The sequence below is a fragment of the Rhipicephalus microplus genome, chromosome 2 (genome assembly GCF_043290135.1).
Source record: "Rhipicephalus microplus isolate Deutch F79 chromosome 2, USDA_Rmic, whole genome shotgun sequence".
Classification (NCBI taxonomy): domain Eukaryota; kingdom Metazoa; phylum Arthropoda; class Arachnida; order Ixodida; family Ixodidae; genus Rhipicephalus; species Rhipicephalus microplus.
Window position 1 is genome coordinate 289,445,128 of NC_134701.1, and position 22,324 is coordinate 289,467,451.

Consider the following 22,324-nt stretch of genomic DNA (forward strand, 5'->3'; position numbering starts at 1 on the left):
CGCGGGTGACTAGTCTCGCTTGCAAAACAGACTGTTGGGTTAGCTGACCATCCATGAACACTGAAAAAATAAGCGCTAAAAGCTGATTGGCATGAAATGAAAAACGAAGGACAGTTCCTACTAACAAATGTAGATTGATTGATATGTGGGGTTTAATGTCCCAAAATCACCATATCATTATGAGCGACGCCGTAATGGAGGGCTCCAGAAATTTCGACCACATGGGATTCTTTTACGTCCGCCCAAAATGGCTACTAACAAATATTAATTTCGTCACACTAACCACGTTTAAATACATATATTCATGGTATTGTGCATGTGCACTTTGCATTGAAGACAGGGTGAAAAAAAAAAGAAACTGATTATATGATAACAGCTGCCGAATAACAAAGAGTAAGTCACAACTGCGGATGTCAAAAGGAGCCTTGCAGAATTTCTAATTCGGAAACATGCTAGGATATCGAAGCCTCACTTATATACGAATCAACTTTCTTTTTGATGAAAAAAAAAATGGCACTGTCTCTTCGTGCTTCGCTGGCAAAGGTCGTCGACAGATCTTCTGCCTGGAGAGAGAGAATAAAACGTTTATTTGACGTTCTGCGCGAGAAAATCAGTGAGTAGGCACTGCGTGAGATATGAACACCATCTAACATTAATTTGAAGAAATAAAGTTTTTTTTTTTTCAAACGCGAAGCCAGGGGTAGGTGGAGGCCCATGTATTTCTTATAGTTTTAGTAAAGTGTGGGAAACATATGTTTTGTCGGTCATAGCGTCGCATTTCCAGCGCAGCGTAATAAGCCCTGCAGTCTTTAGAATTACGCATCTATGCATTTTAGAAATAAAGTAACACACTACCTAATGCAATTCATCCCCTGAGTTACTCAGCAATGCAATGTCATCGGCGAAGCGCAGGTTACTAAGGTACTCTCCATTAACTCTTATCCCTAACTGTTCCCATTCTAGGCTTCTGAAAACCCCCTGTAAGCACGCGGTAAATAGCATTGGGGAGATTGTGTCCCCCTGCCTTACACCCTTCTTGATTGGTATTCTGTTGCTTTCTTTATAAAGCACTATGGTAGCAGTTGATCCCCTGTAAATTTCTTCCAGACTGTTGATATATACTTCATCGACGCCCTGATTCCCCAGTGTCTGCATGACGGCTGATATTTCTAGTGAATCAAACGCCTTCTCGTAATCTATGAAGGCTATGTATAGTGGTTGGTTATATTCTGAGCATTTCTCTATTACCTGATTGATAGTATGAATGTGGTCGATTGTTGAGTAGCCTGTTGGAAATCCTGCTTGTTCCTTTGGTTGATTGAATTCTAATGTTTTCTTGACTCTGTTAGCAATTACCTTTGTAAATAGCTTGTATACTACAGAGAGCAAGCTAATCGATCGGCCTGTAATTTTTCAAAGTCTTTGTCATCTCCTTTCTTATGTATTAAGATGATGTTAGCGTTCTTCCAAGACTGTGGTACTCTTCCTGTCAGGAGACACCTCGTAAACAGGATGGCTAATTTTTCTAACATAATCTGTCCTCCATCTTTCAGCAGATCTGATTTTACCTGATCCTCACCAGCAGCTTTGCCTCTTTGCATGCTCTCCAAAGCTTTTCTGACTTCTTCTATCATTACTGGTGGGGTGTCATCTGGGTTACTGCTTGTTCTTATAGTATTAAAGTCGTGGTTATCCCGGCTTCTGTACAGATCTCTGTAAAACTCCCTTGCTATTTTAACTATCCTATCCATATTGGTAGTTATTTTGCCTTCTTTGTCTCTTAGTGCATACATCCGATATTTGCCTATCCCAAGTTTCCTCTTCACTGCATTGACACTTTCTCCGTTTTTCAGAGCGTGTTCAATTCTCTCCATGTTATACCTTCTTACATCGGATACCTTACGCCTATTAATCAACTTCCAAAGCTCTGCCGGTTCTATTTTGTCTGTTGTACTTGAGACTTTCATGACTTGACGCTTCTTAATGAGATTCTTCGTTTCCTGGGAAAGCTTGCCAGTGTCCTGTCTAACTACCCTACCTCCAACTTCCACTGCACACTCCGTAATGATACTCGTCAGATTATCATTCATTGTATCCATGCTAAGATTGGTTTCCTCACTAAGAGCCGAGTACCTGTTCGGAAGCGAGACTCTGAATTCTTGTACTTTCCTTCTCAGTGCTAGCTCATTGATTGGCTTCTTGCGTATCAGTTTCTGTCGTTCCTTCCTCAAGTCTAGGCGAATTCGAGACCGTACCATTCTATGGTCACCATTCTATGAGCAGAAAGGTGGGTCTTAAAATGAATCTGCAGAAAACGAAAGTAATGTACAACAACCTCGGAAAAGAGCAGCGCTTCGAGATAGGTAATAGTGCACTTCTAGTTGTAAAAGAATATGTCTTCTTAGGGCAGGTAATAACCGCGGAGCCGAACCACGAGATTGAAGTAACTAGAAGAATAAGAATGGGTTGGAGCACATTTGGCAAGCACTCTAATATTATCACAGACTGCCACTATCCCTTAAGAGGAAGGTATATAACAGCTGTATCTTGCCGGTACTTAGCTACGGAGCAGAAACCTGGAGACCTACAAAGAGGGTTCAGCTTAAATTGAGGACGACGCAGCGAGCAATGGAAAGAAAAAATGGTAGGTGTAACCTTAAGAGACAAGAAGAGAGCAGAGTGGATCAAGGAACAAACAGGGGTTAAGGATATCATAGCTGAAATCAAGAAGAGGAAATGGACATGGGCCGGGCATGTAGCGCGTAGACAGGATAACCGCCGGTCGTTAAGGGTAACTAACCGGATTCCCAGAGAAGGCAAGCGGGTTAGGGGGAGACAGAAGGTTAGTTGGGCAGATGAGATTAAGACGTTTGCGGGTATAAATTGGCAGCAGCAAGCACAGGACCGGGTTAACTGGCGGAACATGGGAGAAGCCTTTGTCCTGCAGTGGACGTAGTCAGGCTGATGATCATGATGATGATGATGATGACTACCTAATGTTCCCGTATGGGTGTTGCACCCGAATATGCGTAATATTTGTCCCCGCCGCGGTGGTCTAGTGGCTAAAGTACTCGGCTGGTGACCCGCAGGTCGCGGGTTCGAATCCCGGCTGCGGCGGCTGCATTTCCGATGGAGGCGGAAATGTTGTAGGCCCGTGTGCTCAGATTTGGGTGCACGTTAAAGAACCCAAGGTGGTCGAAATTTCCGGAGCCCTCCACTACGGCGTCTCTCATAATCATATGGTGGTTTTGAGACGTTAAACCCCACATATCAATCAATTATGCGTAATATTTGTTTTCTGAGTGACAATGTTCACTAGTATGAACACAGCCAAAAGATCGAAATAGGTGGTCGTTCAGCAAAGGGCTAAATTTTCGCTCTCATGGCTGAATCGATTGCCAGACAGATAGACAGACAGACGGACGGACGGACGTACAGACAAACAGACAGACGGACAGATGGACAGACAGACAGACAGACCAAAATCTATGCGTCGAAGTATCTCGAGAAAGACTATCATTTTTAAAGTGAGCCGAGATGAAATGTGCTAGCTTTTGCTTAGTATCCTATGCTTCGGCCCAGTATCATGGCGGCTGTTCTGTGTCTGCTCTTCGTTTTGTGCTAGTCAGTTTATTTTGCTTAACCTTTCAGCGGCCTGTTTCGTCCACGTGAGCTGGAAGTTTCTGCCTTTCGTCTCGTGGAGTTGCTGAATAAAAAGCGATACCCACAGCATAATGCTCCTCGCAAGCTTTACTTCATCGCACTGTACATTACAAATGAAGTGTACACCTGAATTTATTTGCGTACGCCACCCGGCTCACGCCCCCCTCCCCCTAAAATTTTGGATATGCCCCTTTAATTCCGATTACTAGTGGAACCGACTAAATGCCAGTAGTCAAGGATTTTGCCTCTGGTTCCGTCCGTGCTGAAGTATTGAAATTACTTGGAAGTAGGACACTTTCTCCACATTCGATTACCTCGTTTCCTGCACTACTCGAGCCCCTTCTGGACTCTCTAGTAAACCTGAATGACCCTGCTCACTCCCGGGCGCGCGCGCATACCCTCCGCGCGGGGAAGGACGTAGGCCCAAAGGTTGGCAGCGAGATGTTCAGGGACGCTTTACTTACATTCAGTGAAGTGGCTAAACACTACCAGTTGAGTGGGTAGTCATTTGCTCCTCCGCACAATAAGTTGTCTAGACCTCAAGCCATCACGTTTAGAATGCCCCAGACCCCGTTCTATCCAAGTCTACCTTTCCTCAGTATGGTCTCCTCCGAGGCTTTTCCGTCTACTTGTACTGATTATGGTGGGGTTAGTAACTTCGAAGTCGGCTAACAGAAGAGGATTGGGACGCTGCGATGTCCAGAGTTACTGCTACAACTACGGGCTGTCCTGAGAGCCCACGAAGCGCTACGATTGTGTCATTTATTAAACCATCAAAATGTGATCATATTGATGACTAATTTTATTAGTTGATGTGCATATTTGCTTATGCTACGCATTGCGGCAGTTTTTCACCGTCCACAAGAGTGGCGATGTGGGCTTGTTGGTGAAACATTTGAAAGAAATTTATGTAGCGCGAGGCGAAAAAACGAACACAGGAAGGAATAGACTGTGAGGACAGAGTGCTACCAGCAACAACATGTTTATTTTCGACCTCCAAGCCGCGTTTAAGCCATAATCGTCAAGTGAGCAAGGAGATAAGCACGTGTATTCAGATAAAATTAAAAATTAAAATTAATGCTGTACAAAACGCTAATTAGACCTAAGCTTGAGTATGCGTCATCTGTGTGGGACCCCGGTCAAAAACATTATCAGCAATCAATGAGTCGGTTCAAAATTGGTCAGCACGTTTGATTAATTCAAACTATACCCGCACATCTAGCGTTTCACTAATTAAATCAAACCTTGGACTAACTGATTTGCAAATTCGAAGAAAAATTTCTCGTCTATATGCCTTTTTCACAAAATCCTTTACCAAAATAATTCACTTAAGCAGGAACTCATCTCGCAACCTTCATACATATCGTCACGTCTTGATCATCAGTATAAAGTTTTTATTCCTTTCTGCCGTACTAACGTTTTTTCAGACTCCTATCTGCCAAAGACCAGTGCCGAGTGGAACCACCTTCCCCCCTCCATCACCTCCATTGAGGACGTGCCATCCTTCAAGACTGCACTAACCGATCATATCTTAAGCCTCTAACAACTGAATATTGTTTGAACATGTATTCTAATTAATTGGTTGTATTATTGTGTTCTGTTATTGTTGCATTTTTGTTATATTACCCACCCCCTCTGTAACGCCTTTATGGGCCCTGAGGGTAATGTAAATAAATAAATAAATGCACGACAATGTCATCATCGCCTCGCGCTACATAAATTTCTTTCGCCGTCCAACCTGCTTTCGACTGGCGCAAGAGGTGCCTTCATGCATACGTATAGCAAGAAACCTGCGAAAAATTCTCCTATTTTATTTCTTGATCTTAATGAAGAGTCAGTTTTCTCCTGGCAGGAACGTTACGTGTTGGACGTACTGTTAAACACAAAAAGCGATGAGACGGTGCGTCAGCTTGTAAATCACTCGCGCGAAGAGCTAGCGGATGTCGGCAGACGATGTACCTCACGTTTCAAGTGGCGAGGCGCTAGCGGAAATATTGCGCCTCTATCGCGGTAATCTCGCAGCAGCGGGATAGCAGGCCCGCGCTTGCTGGCGGTGGTCGCAGTGAAAAAATCGTTGTCTTCAAGTCGGCAGCCAATCTGGGCCAGATTGAGATGACCAGCGATTCGCCAATGGGCTTCGTGTTCAAATTGCTCATCATAGCGTCCTGGGCTCAAGCGACGCCACTCCGAGACGCCTTAGGAGCACCGCAGAGAGTGAGAAAAGCCTTTTTGAATACACTGGACTCATAGGCGTGCGCAGGACTCCACTTCAGCGAGGGGGGGGGGGGGGCAAAGGCTCTTGCATAGCCCCCTCCATTATTAAGCCAATGTATAGGGCAAGCCGCCCTTTCCACCATCCCCCCCCCCCCCCCCCCCCCGCCTGCGTACGCCTATGAACGGACAAACATTAGCAATCAGCCGGAAGGGGTACCTAAGGCCCATTCATGCGTTTGCCAACGGCAGTAGGCCCGATGGAGGGGATTTAGGGGTACGGACCTTAGGGTAGATTTAGAACACGTAATTTAGTTTTGTTTAGCAAAGTCGATAACTTGCAATAATGCCAACTACTCCCACGTCATAGGGATTTGACTACACTTGAGTTCGTTGAATCCTTCTTAATTATTAGCTAGTGATAACTGTGTAGCTAAGCCAGGCATAGGTAAGGTACCTAGATGCGCGCATCTGAGGTTCCCGGTTTCGTTCGCGATGAGTATTTGGTTTTACTTTTCTACTTCCTCTCCCTCTCTTTCTTTTTTCAATGATGATTGATGATTGATTGATATTTGAGGTTTAACGTCCCAAAACCACAATATGATTGAATGTAAGAAACGCCGTAGTGGAGGGCTCTGGAAGTTTCGACCACCTGGAGTTCTTTAACGTGCACCCAAATCTGAGCACACGGGCCTACAGTATTTTCGCCTCCATCGAAAATGCAGCCGCCGCAGCCGGGATTTGATCCCGCGACTGGCGGGTTAGCAGCCGAGTACCTTAGCCACTAGACAGACCACCACGGTGGGGCTGCTTTCTTTATTTAAAGTTCAATTGTCAGTAAACAGTAAAACTCAGCTTGCCCATTTCCTCTTGTTGTAAAGGGCGCAAATATGGAATCTTTCGTCCCACAGATACGTTCATTGTGAAATTCTAGACCATATCGTATATTCCCCCTTTGCAAGCTTTCTTTAAAAAAAATCAAAAATCAGTTCTTTCACGCCAGCTCAATAAGGGTATTGTAAGACATTTTTTTGTTGAAATTCAGCTACATTTTTTTTTGAGAAGTAGAACCACCGCCAGAACATGGTGCATGGCAGTATTAGTTTTCTTTTATTTATTTTGTGCGGTAGGCTTGGAGAGGCATGCGAGCCGTTGCGCTGCATTTGCTGTGGCACGGAGCATTGCTTTGACGGCATTCGGTGAGTGTACGACCGGTTCGGCCTTGACCGTAGACACTGTGGTGCCCGCAAGGCGCCCCGCGAAGTGCTGGGGCGCCCCAAATCACCGAGTGCTTCTGCTAACCTAGGACAAAGGAACCAACTCCCACGTCGGCGACAAACGGGTAGGGATGGAACCGTAATTGTGACGGCCCCCTGATTACCTTAAGGCACTTCTGGCCCGCATGCGCATGAATAAGCCTCTTCCGGGGCCCAGCGCGGCACTATGACCCCTCGCATTGGTTCAGCTCACGAACCCAGCGTTTGTCATCACAGGGTGAGGACACGGCGGGATCACCAGTGACTTACCGTCACAGCCTTCACAAGCGGGCGGATTTTCGGCGCGCGAAAGACGCAGCTCCCACTTCGGGTGGAGCGTCTCGGGTGCCTAGTGGGAAGCGTTGTTCTCACAACGTCAAAAGAACCTGAAATTTACTGTTGTTTTCATTGTTGACTTGTATAAAACACTGGATCTGATGTCAACGAGGATTGAATTTACCTTGACGTGTCTAAAGCCTTCAATAAGGCTGGTCATCCGCCTTCATTAATTCTTCAAGTTTACGCAAATGTATTTATTTAGAACTGTTTATTTTTATTTTGCCTTAATGCATTCATTTCTGCTAACAATTTTAATTCATCGACTGAACCAGGGCCCATGCTCAAAAAATGTCCTAAAGTAAAAGAAAATGCAAGAGAATACTGCAGCCAATCGCGATGAGGGACATATCATGGGTGAAGCCGGCTGGGAATTGAGAAACCGCACTTGCGAGATAAGATTTGCGTATTCGGCCCCTATTTTCTTCCAGATTTCCACGGAAGTCATCACTATGAACGCTACCATTTCTAATTTTGATTATCGACTTACAACCTAAAATTAAAAAAAAGTTACTTAGTCGCGGATGACTGCACGATATGCTAGAACTAACGATGACGATGTCGTCTGTTTTACCCACACACCAAAGTAAACCTTGTAATGGTAAATATGCGTGCAAATATACTAGAGCAAAAGCCTATAAGGGCATGGTTGTTGTAACATGAGCTTTTTATAGTCCCAAATTACTTTACCCCCTTTGTAGTCAGCCTCAACTGATATGTATGCTTCAGTAGTGCGGGACACTGACAAGCAGACATTAACGAGGGAACTTGAGGTTTGCAGTGAATAGTTGCGCGACTCGTTTACTTCATATGGAGTCATAATTTAACCATGTGTTACACAATTAAATTCAAACATGGGTGTCCTCTTACTTTCCATTTGTAATGAAATAGCTCGCGCTTATTTATTTCACAAAATTTAACATCATTTATTGTAAACCAGTTTGCACCCTTAAGGGTGCTTTGCGTGTCTACAATTGGTCGTGGGCTTGAATCTCGGCTGCCGCAGCTGCGTTTTCGATTTAGACGAAAACGACGTGGGCCAGTGTGCTCACATTTAGGCGCACGGTAAAGAAGCACAGGTGGTCGAAATTTCCGAAGCCCTCCCCTACAGCATCTCTCATAATCGTATGGTGGTTTTGGGACGTTAAACCGCAAATATCAACCAATCAATGCGTGTCTATAGCTAACACCCTACAATATGGTTGTATTGGCAAACCAAAACACCGATGTCATGGGCGTTTTGAAACACCAAAAACACCTACGATGGGTGCTCTGGTTTGTCAAAACACCCTTATCGTGGGGCATTAGTTATAGACACGCAAAGCACTTTTAAGGGTGTGCACTGGTATACAGTGTAACTACGCTTGTAAGCATTTCAGCCGTTCACCAGTGCATTCGTCTCGGGTAAGGTTGGCCACAGACAAATTAATGTCCCCTCGCTAGAACACGCTTACACGCTTGAGTGCTTTCTGCCCTAAATATATGTAACATGAAATCACGTCTCCCAGTCTGCCTCTTCCGTCAGGATTTTTTTTTCAGACAGCTTCTGTCGAATACGTATTGAATAGAGCGCTCGACTGTCAAATTCATGCATTTTTTCCCACTGACAGCAAACAGAAATATCTTCATGGTGCTTGTATTTTTCTTAATATTGTTACGAGTAACTTGTTTAATGAGCTATTTACAGCGCAGAGAACCCGACGAGCAAGATGGCGTCAGACCAGCATCCAACGGAAAAACCCACTTCGTCCTCCATGCAGCCGTGTTTAGCGGCTGCTTTGTATCATAACCCCCGGCGGTAGAAGCACCGTCCCGGTGCTAAATTTACGCAGATGCTGTCGAAGAGGGGTAATAGGGCTTTAGCCGAGCCACGTGAATGGTGTCGCTCGAAGCTGACGATGACTTTGTTGGATCGGTTGGAACAATGTCGTACGTGACGTGTGTCACTTGGCGAACGATACGGAATGGTCCAGTGTAGGGGGACAACAGTTTTTCAGACAGTCCCACACGCCGAGTAGGTGACCAGAGGAGCACGAGAGAACCCGGAGAAAAGTGCACGTCTCTATGGTGAGAATTGTAGAGCTGTTGTTGGCGCGCCTGTGAAGCCTGTAGACGGTTACGGGCGACTTGGCGCGCGTGGTCGGCGCGAGCAATGGCTTCACCAGCATATTCAGTGGCCGCAGGTAGTAACGTGTCTAAAGGTAGAGTTGGGTCCCGGCCATATAGTAGATAAAAGGGCGAATATCCGGCAGTGTTGTGACGAGATGAGTTGTAGGCGAACGTCACATACGGCAAATGAATGCCCCAATCATGGTGGTCTGGCGCAACGTATTTGGCAAGCATATCGGTTAGGGTACTGTTAAGGCGCTCCGTGAGGCCATTTGACTGGGGATGGTACGAAGTAGTAAATTTGTGCTTGGTATGGCAAGACCTCAGGATTTCATGAACGACAGCTGATAAGAACGTGCGGCCACGGTCGGTGAGAAGTTGACGGGGAGCACCGTGCACTAATATTATGTCGTACAGCAGAAAGTCCACAACGTCGGTAGCGCAGCTGGTCGTGGTGCTCGTGTGATTGCGTACCGCGTCGCGTAGTCCGTGGCAACAGCAATCCATTTATTTCCGGCTGTGGAGAGTGGAAAAGGGCCCAACAGGTCGAGACCAACTAGAAAGAAAGGCTCGTTGGGAACGTCGATCGGCTGAAGGTAGCCGGCTGGGAGGGCAGACGGCGTTTTGCGACGCTGACAGGGCTTACAAGCGGCGACATAGCGTCGAACAGAGCGGGCAAGTCCAGGCCAAAAAAAACTGACGTCGTACTCGATCGTATGTGCGAGAAATGCCCAAATGGCCCGTCATGGGAGCGTCATGAAGTTGATGCAGGACAGTGGAACGCAGGTGCGCTGGGATGACAGGAAGTAAGTCTGATCCAAAGGAATCAAGGTTGCGGCGATATAGGATCCCGTATTTCACCAAAAACATTCGTAGGGACGGGTCGCGAGGCGTTGACTCCAGTTTGTCAATGATGGCTCGTAAAGAAGCATCCCGACGTTGCTCTTCGCCCCAATGTTTAACAGCTGCGACACGGAAAAAACGTCCGTGATAGCGTCAGTATCGGTTGCTTCGTCAACAGGGTAGCGGGATAAACAATCCGCATCCTGATGTAATCGCCCTGTTTTGTACATTACAGAGAACGTGTACTCTTGAAGGCGTAGAGCCCAACGAGCGAGACGTCCCGTGGGGTCCTTCAGGGAGGCTAGCCAGCAGAGCGCGTGATGATCCGTGACAACACGGAATGAGCGCCCGTACAGGTATGGGCGAAACTTGGCGACTGCCCATACAAGGGCGAGGCACTCGCGCTCCGTGATGGAATAGTTGCGCTCGGCTGGAGATAGCAGTCGACTTGCGTAGGCTATAACACGGTCGTGTCCGCGTTGTTGCTGCAATATCGCAGCTCCTATGCCGTGTCCACTGGCGTCCGTGTGAACCTCGGTTGGGGCTAATGGATCAAAGTGAGCCAAGATTGGTGGCGTTGTAAGCAATGTCGTAAGTTGCGAAAACGATGACGCTTGGTCATAGCCCCAGGTAAACGAGGCGTCTTTCTTCAAGAGGTCTGTGAGTGGGCGTGCAATGGTCGCAAAGTCCTTAACAAAGCGTCTGAAATATGATCACAATCCCACAAAACTGCGGACATCCTTTGTGGTCTTCGGAACGGGAAAGTTCGTGACTGCGCGAATTTTCTCTGGGTCTGGACGCACGCCTTGAGCATCGACAAGGTGACCGAGCACGGAAATTTGACGACGAGCGAAGCGGCACTTGGAGGCGTTAAGCTGGAGTCCGGCTCGACGAAAAACGTCCAGAATAGCTGACAAACGATCAAGATGCGAGTCGAATGTGGGCGAAAAGACAATAACATCGTCAAGGTAACACAAGCAGGTGGACTGACACGAACATTGTCGACAGTAACGTCCAAAAGGTTCCGGTTCGTTGTTAATGTTAATCGAGGATTTCTTACGAAGGTCGTCAACGCAGCTCCACCTCCAGAAGCTGCACGGCCTAGTTTTCTGGTCGGAGATGCTGCGAATAGGTCAGGGAGGCAGCACGGCGTTGAGGGGGCGACCGGGACTGACGACGAGCAGGGGACGGTGACCGGTCGTAGCGAGGTCTGCTCAGAGGTGCTGTAGGAGCGGAAAATGTGGTCGGCGTTGATGGAGAAAGTGGTGGGGACGCCTGGCGAAAAGAAGTGGTGTGATACTGAGGTGCATAATGGGACGATGGAGCCCAGCGGCTGCGGCAGTGACGAGCGATATGACCAACGCGTCGACAGTTAAAACATATGGGCCTGTCATCAAGAGTACGCCATTCGGACGGATTGCGTTGTATGCGAGGTGCAGAAGGGGTACGATAAGAAGGCTCAGCAGAGTATACGGTAGGAACAGGATGTTGGCCGACATTCGATAGCTCTTGACGAACGACCGCTTGTATTAAAGAGATTTTTTGTCGGGGAAGGCGCAGGCGTCGGTAATGGCGTGGCTACCGGTTGTGCTGCCTTGACCTCTCGACGAATGATGCGTGTAAGGTTGTCACATCGAGAGGCCTGGTTGAAGGCGTCGTCACACGAAGAAGTGGCTGCTGTGTTCGGAAGGCGCACGATGCTTTGGGCTACGCGGCGGGCTTTAGCTTGTTCGAGACGTCGGCATTCTTTAAGGATTGTGTTGATGCTCGAAACGTTATTAAAAACCAGCAGGTTGAAAGCATCGTCAGCAATGCCTTTCAAGACGTGGTTAACCTTTCCGTCTTCTGACATGGACTGGTCGGCCTTGGAACAAAGGGCCAAGACGTCAAGTATGTAAGAGACGTACGATTCGGTAGAAGACTGGGCCCGTGTGGCAAGAGTCTTCTTCGCAGCGAGCTGACGACCAGATGAATCTCCAAACAGGTCACGTATCTTTTCTTTGAAGAGATCCCAGCTCGTTATGTCGGCTTCGTGGCTTTCAAATCATGTTCGGGGAGTGCCGTCCAGGTAGAAAAGCACGTTGGCGAGCATGAGCGTGGGATCCCATCGGTGAGTAGCACTCACGCGCTCGTACCGCTTTAGCCAAGTGTCGAGATCGATCGTACCATCACCGGAGAAAGTGCCGGGATCCCGGAGGTGCGGTAGTGTGACGTAGGTGGTGGCTTGGACTGATGAGGGTGGCGTAGAGGAAGTACCAGCAGTCGAAGCAGTCGAAAGGTCGCCGACGGTGCGACCGCTGCGCGTCTCCATCGAGGTACGGGGGTCGTCCACCTCCACCAATAATGTTACGAGTAACTTGTTTAATGAGCTATTTACAGCGCAGAGAACCCGACGAGCAAGATGGCGACAGACCAGCATCCAACGGAAAAACCCACTTCGTCCTCCTCTTTCATGCAGCCGTGTTTAGCGGCTGTTTTGTATCAATATATTTCCTTTCTATTTTCCATTTTTTCCTTACATTGGTATTTTTTTGTTGCTTTTCTGTTGTGTCATGTATTGTGCCATCAATTTATGCCCTCATACAGTGTGCACAGTGTGCGACTTTTATTCTTATCTTTCAGAATATTCTTTACCCCTTCCTTCTGTAACCTGCGCATTGTAAGGATACAGCAAATTGAATAAATAAGCCCTGCTAAAATTTAGTGTTCAATTCTGCTTGCTGTACAGTTTGCGGTGGTATAAAGGGCAAGCATGAATTTCTGATAACTGAATTGATCGTGAAATTGAGCGCAGTTCTCGCACAAAAATGCCAAAATAGTAGGGGTCCGTGAGTAGTGAATTTTGGGATGAAATGAAGTATGAATTAAATAGTGATGACACCGAATCGAATACTCCTCGAATAGTTTTCGAATGGTAAGTACACCATTTTCAAAACAGTTTCATAACACCACAACATAATATTTGAAACAAATATTCACAAACATTCCCCAAACACCATTACAGTGAGTTTTAATTGACTCAAAATACCACAATCACGGAAAATAAAGTAAGCTCGTATACAGCAGGAACCAGAGCCCTTGTAATATTTTGTAGCTGTATACATACAAATACAGTGTTCACTAATGTTATGTGAAACTGTGTCGCCTGGTTTTAAGTAAAAGTGGCACACACAAACTGAACAATTTTCAACCAATCACCGTGGATACAGCTAAAGATGTACTGAAGCAGATATAACGGTCATCACAACATGGCCTGCGAACCAAAATTATGTAACAATCGGAGCTTAATTCTACACTTGCAAGAACAATTTACGCAAACGAAATACTCGCGCCTGTTGTTAGTCATGAAGCTGTATGCAGTCGTAGCCCTCAAGCTTCAGTTATTACAACATGAAGACAGCTAGGCGCTGATTAATACTACAGAGATTCATCATCGTAAAAAGTGGATCAGAGGTGAGTTTTCAGACGAAACAAATCTGACGAGCAATCAGTTTATAGTGTCGGTAATCTCGTAATGGATTGGGCTGCGTGCAGATCACTTTAGGGACAAAAAGGAAAAGAATGACTTTTGGCTGTTCTAAAGTTTCGTTGTTTTGGGGTTCTCTCGTTGGTGTTGATTATTCGAAAACAACCCGAAAAATATTCGGTGGTTCGAATATTTTCGAATATGTACTACTCTATTCGAGTATCTAATCATGCTCTTTGATTCGTTTTTCGAAAGCTTCGAAATATTCGCACACCCTTAGAAAATAGCAAAGAGAAGCGTTCTAATAGCACGTTGACTTGGGCAAGTTGCTGCATATACTCCGGCGAATGCAGCGCGATGAAGATTAAGACAACAAAAAACATAGCAGCTCAGACGAGCGCCATTCGGTGCATCTCTGTGTTTTATGTGTCTTCTTGTCTTCGCATAGGTGGCGCTGCCTTCGTCAAAGAGAAGTGACTATCTTAATTCAGTGGCTACTTGCGGAAACCACGTGGTGACGCTGTATTGTTCTTGCTTTATGAATTGGGTTTTCAACACTGAAAAGTATTGTGCTCTCGAAAGTGGGAAACAGAATGAAAGAAGACAATTTATTTTTAGGAAGACAGTGTAGACATTGACCTATGCGAACTGCGAACTAATGTTTACTTTGAAGAATTTAAAGGTTTGTAATAATGCTTCATGTAACAACGCTGATTTTGTTTTGTTTCCTTCGCGAAGCGCAAGGTTCAATCTGTACAAGAGCCTTCAGCGTTCGTCATTAGTTGCATTCGAATGAGAACTGGCGCATGCACGTAGGTTGGAAGGTCCTTCGTGATCGACTACAAGAACAACCGCTACCTGAAGGATGGCAAGCCGATACAGATTGTGTCTGGGTCCATCAATTCCTTCCGTTCACTCCCTCAGCAATGGGACGACCGCTTGTCAACAATGAGGGCTGCTGGACTCAACGCCATACAAACGTCAGTATGCATTCTTCTTCTTGTACGGTCGTTTTCTGTGGACCATAGCATCTGGGACAACACTGCCCATAAATTTCTTTATCTCCTGCAACTGACAACAAAAATTGCATTTCATTGTGTCACAAAGGCAAAAGGCACTGAGGTGAACAAAAAAATTACAGGGGTCCCTGCAGGCACTTGCATAAGATGAAGGGGGATGTCTATGTGCGCCTTGCTGTATTGGACGCGTTGATAGAAGGTCGCAGATTTGGTCCCTGCCAGCGACAAGTTATCTTTTCGTTCACTTTTCTTTCTTCATATTTACTTTACAATTGCTACTAAAACATCCTAGTTTTAATCACTGTACTTTAGTTCTCATTAGTACTGTGTGTCACGAAGAAAAAAAAACGAGCCCTTAAATTTCAACTTTTTTTGCTGTATAACAAGACACACGCACCGAAAGTCTCACGTAACTTGTATAGGTTTTCTTACATCGCGGTCAGTTAGAAAAAAATCACAGCATATCCACGGAGTGAATAATGATGAGTGAGGCGAAGCGCTAAAGGGTTTTATCACTAAACCATGCACCATCTGCGAATATCGCCCACTACATCATCAAAGACGTAACAAACACTGTATATATTCATAAAATAATTTATTATTCGTAAGTGGTAGCTATACGTCGCTTCCGTTCCCCTTTCATTATAACGGCATTATGGTCGATGAAGTGGTGGATCGGTGATGGGGCGTAGTGGAATGTTAGCAAGGACGAAGTAGGGGTGGTTTGCCAAAGTAAGACTATGGACGGTCACATACAAAAAAAGGATGGACACAGTGGGACAATCTATGGTTCTTTAACGCACACCTGGGTACATGTACACAACCATCTTGCATTTCATATTGGCTACTTCTCAACAGTATTTGCTTTATTGGTCGGTGAAGTGGTGGATCAGTGATGGGCCGTAGTGGGATGTTAGCAAGGATGAAGTAGGGGTGGTTTGCCAAAGTGGTACTATGGACGGTCACATACAAACAAAGGACGGACACAGTGCGAAAATCGATGGTCCTTTAAAGCGCACCAGGATACATGTACATAATCATGTTGCACTTCATATTGACTACTTCTCAACACTATTTGCTTTATGGTTGGTGAAGTGGTGGATTGAGGATAGGGCGTAGTGGGATGTTTGCAAGAACGAAGTCGTGGGCAGTTGGCAAAAGCGGAACTATAAGTGGTCCCGTACATACATACAAGGGATTTACAGACCCACGCCTTTAGAAGCTTTGCCCCTAAAAAGCATACAATAAAAACAAACGCGTTTTTTTAGGGGCAAAGCTGCTAAAGCCGCGGGTCTGTCCCTCCTAGCTCGTACGTGACCGCCTAGTTCGATGACTCACTCAGCAGGTCTGGACGGATGGATGGACAGAAAAACCACCAGACAGACGGACGGATGTACGGACAGATGAACGGACTGACAGACTGACGGACAGATTCATGGTTTACCAATAAAACCCTCCAAAGCTTCGCCCCACACATTATCATTCACTCCGTGGATATGCTGTGATTTTTATATGTTTTGTAGCAGGTATTCGTTCGAGGTAGCTGTTAATAAAAATATGGCACTGTTTTGGCGCGACAGACCCATTAATTTATTTAAAAAAACACTTTCATTTAAGGACGAGTTCGCTTGGCAACGGGCCTTGGAACCAGTCATTCGAACCATCGTGATGCTGCTTGGCCTGCTGTTATTAAGCAGCAATTAGTTTGTGTTAATGGCATGATTTGGCCGCAAAAGAGACACACACAAGAAAAGGAACACTCAAACGACAAGCACAGGCGGCACTTCCAACTAAAGCAGACTAGGTGCAGACCCAGACTTAAGTACGAAAATATAGACATGCGCAGTCTTCATACAGCCTTACGCTATCCAACAATCAAACAATCTTGTCTCCGAAGCATACAACGTCACCGACGGTTCGCTGATACACCTTTCACCTTTCTTTTTAATGTAATAGGCTTCCATCAGCTCACGCGCAGTTTTGTACCTGCTTCTACCCAGAATCTTAAACTCATTAAAACGTGGTACACACCCACAGGCTTTACAGTGCATAGGCAAATGCGCCAAGCCATCGTTCATTAAATTTAATTCGTGCTCCCTAACTCGTTCATTGATGCAGCGCCCGGTAATCCCGATGTACGAGTTGCCACACGAAAAGGGAATCTCATAAACAACGCCTTTTGCACATCTCCCGTACATCGTGGCGTGTTTTTTGCCGCACCCTTGACGGCTCGCTTCCACCTCCCGAGCAGTTCTCGGGCACAGCTGAGCCAGCTTTATGGGCGCAGAGAAGGCGACAGGTACCCCATACCGGCCTGCTACCTTTTTCAGGTTGTGGGAGACCTTATGAACATAAGGGATCACTGCAGGTCTTACGGTTTCGGTTCTTTGTTCCCCCGTGGCAGCTCTAGTAACATCACCCTTAGCTTTCCGCAAAAGCGCGAGAACTGCTCGGGAGGTGGAAGCGAGCCGTCAAGGGTGCGGCAAAAAACACGCCACGATGTACGGGAGATGTGCAAAAGGCGTTGTTTATGAGATTCCCTTTTCGTGTGGCAACTCGTACATCGGGATTACCGGGCGCTGCATCAATGAACGAGTTAGGGAGCACGAATTAAATTTAATGAACGATGGCTTGGCGCATTTGCCTATGCACTGTAAAGCCTGTGGGTGTGTACCACGTTTTAATGAGTTTAAGATTCTGGGTAGAAGCAGGTACAAAACTGCGCGTGAGCTGATGGAAGCCTATTACATTAAAAAGAAAGGTGAAAGGTGTATCAGCGAACCGTCGGTGACGTTGTATGCTTCGGAGACAAGATTGTTTGATTGTTGGATAGCGTAAGGCTGTATGAAGACTGCGCATGTCTATATTTTCGTACTTAAGTCTGGGTCTGCACCTAGTCTGCTTTAGTTGGAAGTGCCGCCTGTGCTTGTCGTTTGAGTGTTCCTTTTCTTGTGTGTGTCTCTTTTGCGGCCAAATCATGCCATTAAGTAAATACCAACTAGGCCAACAATCAGTATTATTACAATTAGTTTGTGCTCTGATCTTAAAACAACCGCATACAAGAAGATTCAAAAGAAAAAAAAAACGAAACATCTGGTTCGCATATTTAACGCCTGAGAAATAGCGCTAACCTTAGTTCTTCTATTTAAATTTTTGTCCGTAATTGTCTATTAACTTTAGTGCCAGTTTATTCCAACGGTCCGCCAACGTTCTTCTCAAATCAGTTTGTGGAAGCCTAGGAACTGTGAACATGAGCATTGGCGTAAGCACGCATATGCGTTCGTTGCAATTTTCATTGTTTGCTGAAATTGCTGAAGACAGTTCTGTGTAAGAGTCATTAGCTGCACCATCAGTGCCACTCTTTACAGAAAAAAAAGCTTTAATATTTTTTGACACCACATGGAACAGGGAAGCTAAGTTCGAGTATATATAGCCGAAGCTTGCCGATTTTTGAAATGGATAGTCCAAGTAAACAGTGGATGATCTGAGTAAACATTCACTCACAATCAAACACATCGCTATAGTTACCACAATGCCACTTCCGAACATTCTGTCAGTGAGTGGAATTGTTTAGATCCATCGGTTACTAACGCGAATTCAATTTCATACTTTTTCTCAAAAATAGAAAGTAGCCTAATAACATGGGAGCGTTCTCAGCCCCTGATTCATTTTATCACTATTTGAAGCGTATCATTTTATCACTAATGGAAGCATATCAGCGGCCAAGTGCACAGTGTTTTCTGGTTTGTAGTGACTTGTCCACGTCGCCCTTTATTTCATGTACACTTTTGGTTACATTTGTGTATTACGCACATATTTCTTTATTACTCGCATATTCATATTACCACGTTCCATTTCCCAAGTTTTTGTTATCGTCCCAAAACACCACACGATTCTCAGCGCAAACCGCACCTGCAGTTTTCGAGACGGTTCCGGACTGTAGTAGATCATTTCGATAAGATCACGCCCACTGTGCGAACGGTACAGATTGTTCTGGAACCTACGCCACCACCAGCGATAACGCTAGAACATTCGACGGCAAGAGTATAAATGCCGACGCGCTTCGCCGCTTGTCAGTTGTTGATCGAAGGCTGACGCTCCGTTCGCCGCTATCAGTCCGAGACTGCTATCTGTGCGAGACTGCTGCTGTAATTGGACTTTCCGTTTACCGGGCACAGGTTCGCCCAAATAAACAGTTAAATCCCAACACGAAGTCTCCTGTCTTCGGCCACGTCACGACCCCGTGACAATATACTTATGTGTATACTTCAATACAACATTTTCAAAAGTAATTTGGATATTAATTCATATTTATCATTTAGAAACCTATATTGTATACATTTTTGAGCGCTATAATCAATTCGCGATTTTTTTATGGGTAAGGGGGGGGGGGGGGGGTCTCGTTTGGCAAGCTTCTTATGCTCGCGCCTTGTCTGGCGGCGGCGTGCTAAATTCCATGAGCTCCATGAAGGCGGGCGCACGGCGTGTTTCTCTCCCATTGGCCGCATTCCCCAGCAAAACCAACGAGTCTCGCCTCACGCACCCGCCTACCGCGAGAGGGCGTATTCGCTGTGGATTCTGGTGGCGGCGGAGACCGCAGCAGATAGCAGAGCGCACGGCATTTCAGGGTGCGCATGATTTTTTTTTTTTTTTGCAATAATGAGCAAGACTCACAGCCAAAATCTTCTGGCTGCTTTGAAGGCAAGCATTTTTTCTGTTGCTGCATTTATTTTGATACAATTTACGAAGAAAGCCTGGAAACTGCTAAATTTTCCTGATAGAGAACATTGCAAGGAGATTTCAATTCATCTGTGGCGGCATTACTATTTTTGCATTACGGTCCGTTTTGGCTCGGTGCTAAATACCTCAATTTGAGAAACATAGACGCACTCTAGCATTCCTCCTTTCTAGAGACGTGTATGGGCGAAAACTGGGCAAATTATTGTCGCTGAATAATGTCGCCCTCATGTGACACATCATTTTACTATTTCATCATGCACGGATACATAAGGTGGTCAACCGAAGCCCAGTTACAATCTAAATAACCGAGTGCCCTGGACATGTCACTGAAGTAAGGTGATAAGTAATTTTGCACGAATATTGCCAAAGTCTTCGATTAGCCGACCTACATTTACTCCCCACGTCTTTCACAGTGAAAGTCCCTGAGTTGTCGCAGTCTCCTTTTTTGTCACATGTGTATAGATTATGCTTTGGTAGCATACTGGCAATATCAGTATGGTGTTCATTTATTGCACTCTTGGCTGCACCCAAATCAAAGGGTCATTCAAACATGCAGCAGAAGTGTGTCTTTCTGGAGAAACTAAGTATTCGTTGAGGTAGACTACTGAACAAAAAAAAAGTGCGAATTCTCACTGCTATATAGGGCATGATGTTTCATACTAGGTTCACTAGGTTCACCAAACTTGAAAGTGTGTTGCATTCTTTTTCAACAAGCAAGGAATTTTGATGTTCGTTCTTACACCACTTAACGTATCCACTGAACAGTGCGACTAAACATAAGTGACCAAAAACGCACCTGTAACCAGCCTGTGGTCGTCGCGGCGACGTATACTTCAGTCTATAGACATACGGCGACCGCCTTCATCCTACTCTCTTTCCGGCTTTTGCCTCGCGGGCGAGTGTGAATCGTTGTGCACAGTGAGAACGCGGCTTTTGCGCCAGCTGGGATTACATCACCGCATCTGCAAGAATTCTTAAAGCAGCGTTACAATGAAAACGAGCATAGTTCCATGAAAGGAAAGAAAAAGGCACTTAATCGAGTGTAACCCGTTGGCGTAGGAAGCGGCACTCTTCTCACTTCAATTGCGGATCACGCTGTCATCGTTTTTTTTTTTTTGTCTTCGCTGTTGTCCCCCACACTATACAGCCCACAAACTTCGAAGTATAGCAAGTTTTTTTCACATGTGGATCTCTTGAGGCATATCGCACTTATGAGTGCTCTAATATGGGAAGCGCAAATCTATAGGAACAAAAAAGCAGCCCATTTGAGAAAATATATAGGCTATACCGCAGTATTGACTTTGCCTCTCTCACACCATCACCAGACATTTCCAGTTAAGTGCGAGGTTATAGAAAGGCGCAAAATCATTTTTTTTTCTCGTCACATGCACAGCGGTGCAGAAAAAAAAGAGCGGGGTACGCCCACCTCTGGAAACACGCTCTCCGTGCGATTAGAACGGCTGGATAGAAATAAGCCGCGCATCCACCATCTCGGAGGCCATGACAATTCTCAAGTGATTTTAGAAATGCTTACCAGTAGGCGCGCCGCCACTCAAGGCGTTGGCTCTCCCATGATTAGAGCAATACTCACTAGATGACGCGCCGCAGCTCAAGGCATCCTCTTCGGTGATTTCAAGAATGATGTCTAGATGGTCCGTCGCCGCTGAAGGCTGCGTAAACCACTCTCGACATGTGCGCCTTCTTTCTCTTCGCCGGGAGCTCTGGCTTGCCGTCAAGACCCTGCGGTGGCAGCCCGGGATATCATATAACAACGTTGTCGCGTCTATATAGGATGGCGCGAGATGTATTCGGATGATTCGCGGATTACCCGATCATATTTAAGCAAGCTCTTCTAATATCCTTCACTTGTGGGATATGGTGGTGACTGTTTATGTACCTGCATGTCCAACATGTACGCTTACCTGCTATGGCCTCGGAAAGAGTGGTAGTATTAAAATCAATTGTAAATAATACACGAGAAATCCCGATAGAAAACATATACACTAAAAGTCCGAGATATAATGTGTACTTAGATCCATCGTGTATTGCGTCTGATGCAGCTACGTGGAGTGGAGCAGCCACGAACCTGAGGAGGGAGTGTTCAACTTTCAAGGACAACAGGACATCGTCCGCTTCCTGAGGCTGGCGCAGAAGCATGACCTGCTCGTCCTGCTCAGGCCTGGACCTTACATTGATTCAGAGAGAGATATGGTGCGCGTGTTCGTGGTCACCTTTATTTTGATATCCTCGTTTTTTGAACGAAGATGTGTTATACACAAGAAGGGTAGAATGGCTGGCGGGAGAGAAATATTTTAACAGGCGCAACACTGCTATGCTGAAGCAAGTTTTTTTTTGCTTTTTCACGTAAGTCACATAGCGGCCAGATACCAAAATCACTAAAAGTACAGTGAGCGTCCGTAGCGACTTAGCTTTAGCAGGTCAGTGGTGCGTCATTTGTGTGAGGGGTGATCTTCATTTGTGTAACTGACTGGAGTCCCAGAGAAGGCGAGCGGGTGAGGGAGACACATAAATTCAGGTGAACAGACTAGATCAGGAAGTTTGCGGATATTAAATGGCAACAGCAAGCACAGGACATAATTGACTGGCGGAAGGTGTGAGATGCCTTTGTCCAGCAGTGGGCGAAGTCAGGCTGATGGGGATTACGACGATGATGATGATGA

General features: G+C 45.8%; 1 protein-coding gene across 2 annotated transcripts in view; it reads left to right on the top strand.

The window, feature by feature from the left end:
• Positions 1-5,576: 5,576 nt before the first annotated feature.
• Positions 5,577-22,324, top strand: part of LOC119177885 (beta-galactosidase-like) — an 80,442-nt gene continuing 63,694 nt past the window's right edge. The window contains exons 1-3 of one of the 2 annotated variants that reach the window (XM_075882238.1): positions 5,577-5,877; positions 14,701-14,864; positions 21,704-21,854. In XM_075882238.1, coding sequence (XP_075738353.1) covers positions 5,776-5,877; positions 14,701-14,864; positions 21,704-21,854 — 417 coding nt within the window. In that variant the 5' untranslated portion in view covers positions 5,577-5,775. The remainder of the gene's footprint in view (positions 5,878-14,700; positions 14,865-21,703; positions 21,855-22,324) is intronic. The other variant, XM_075882237.1, reaches the window with a different exon arrangement.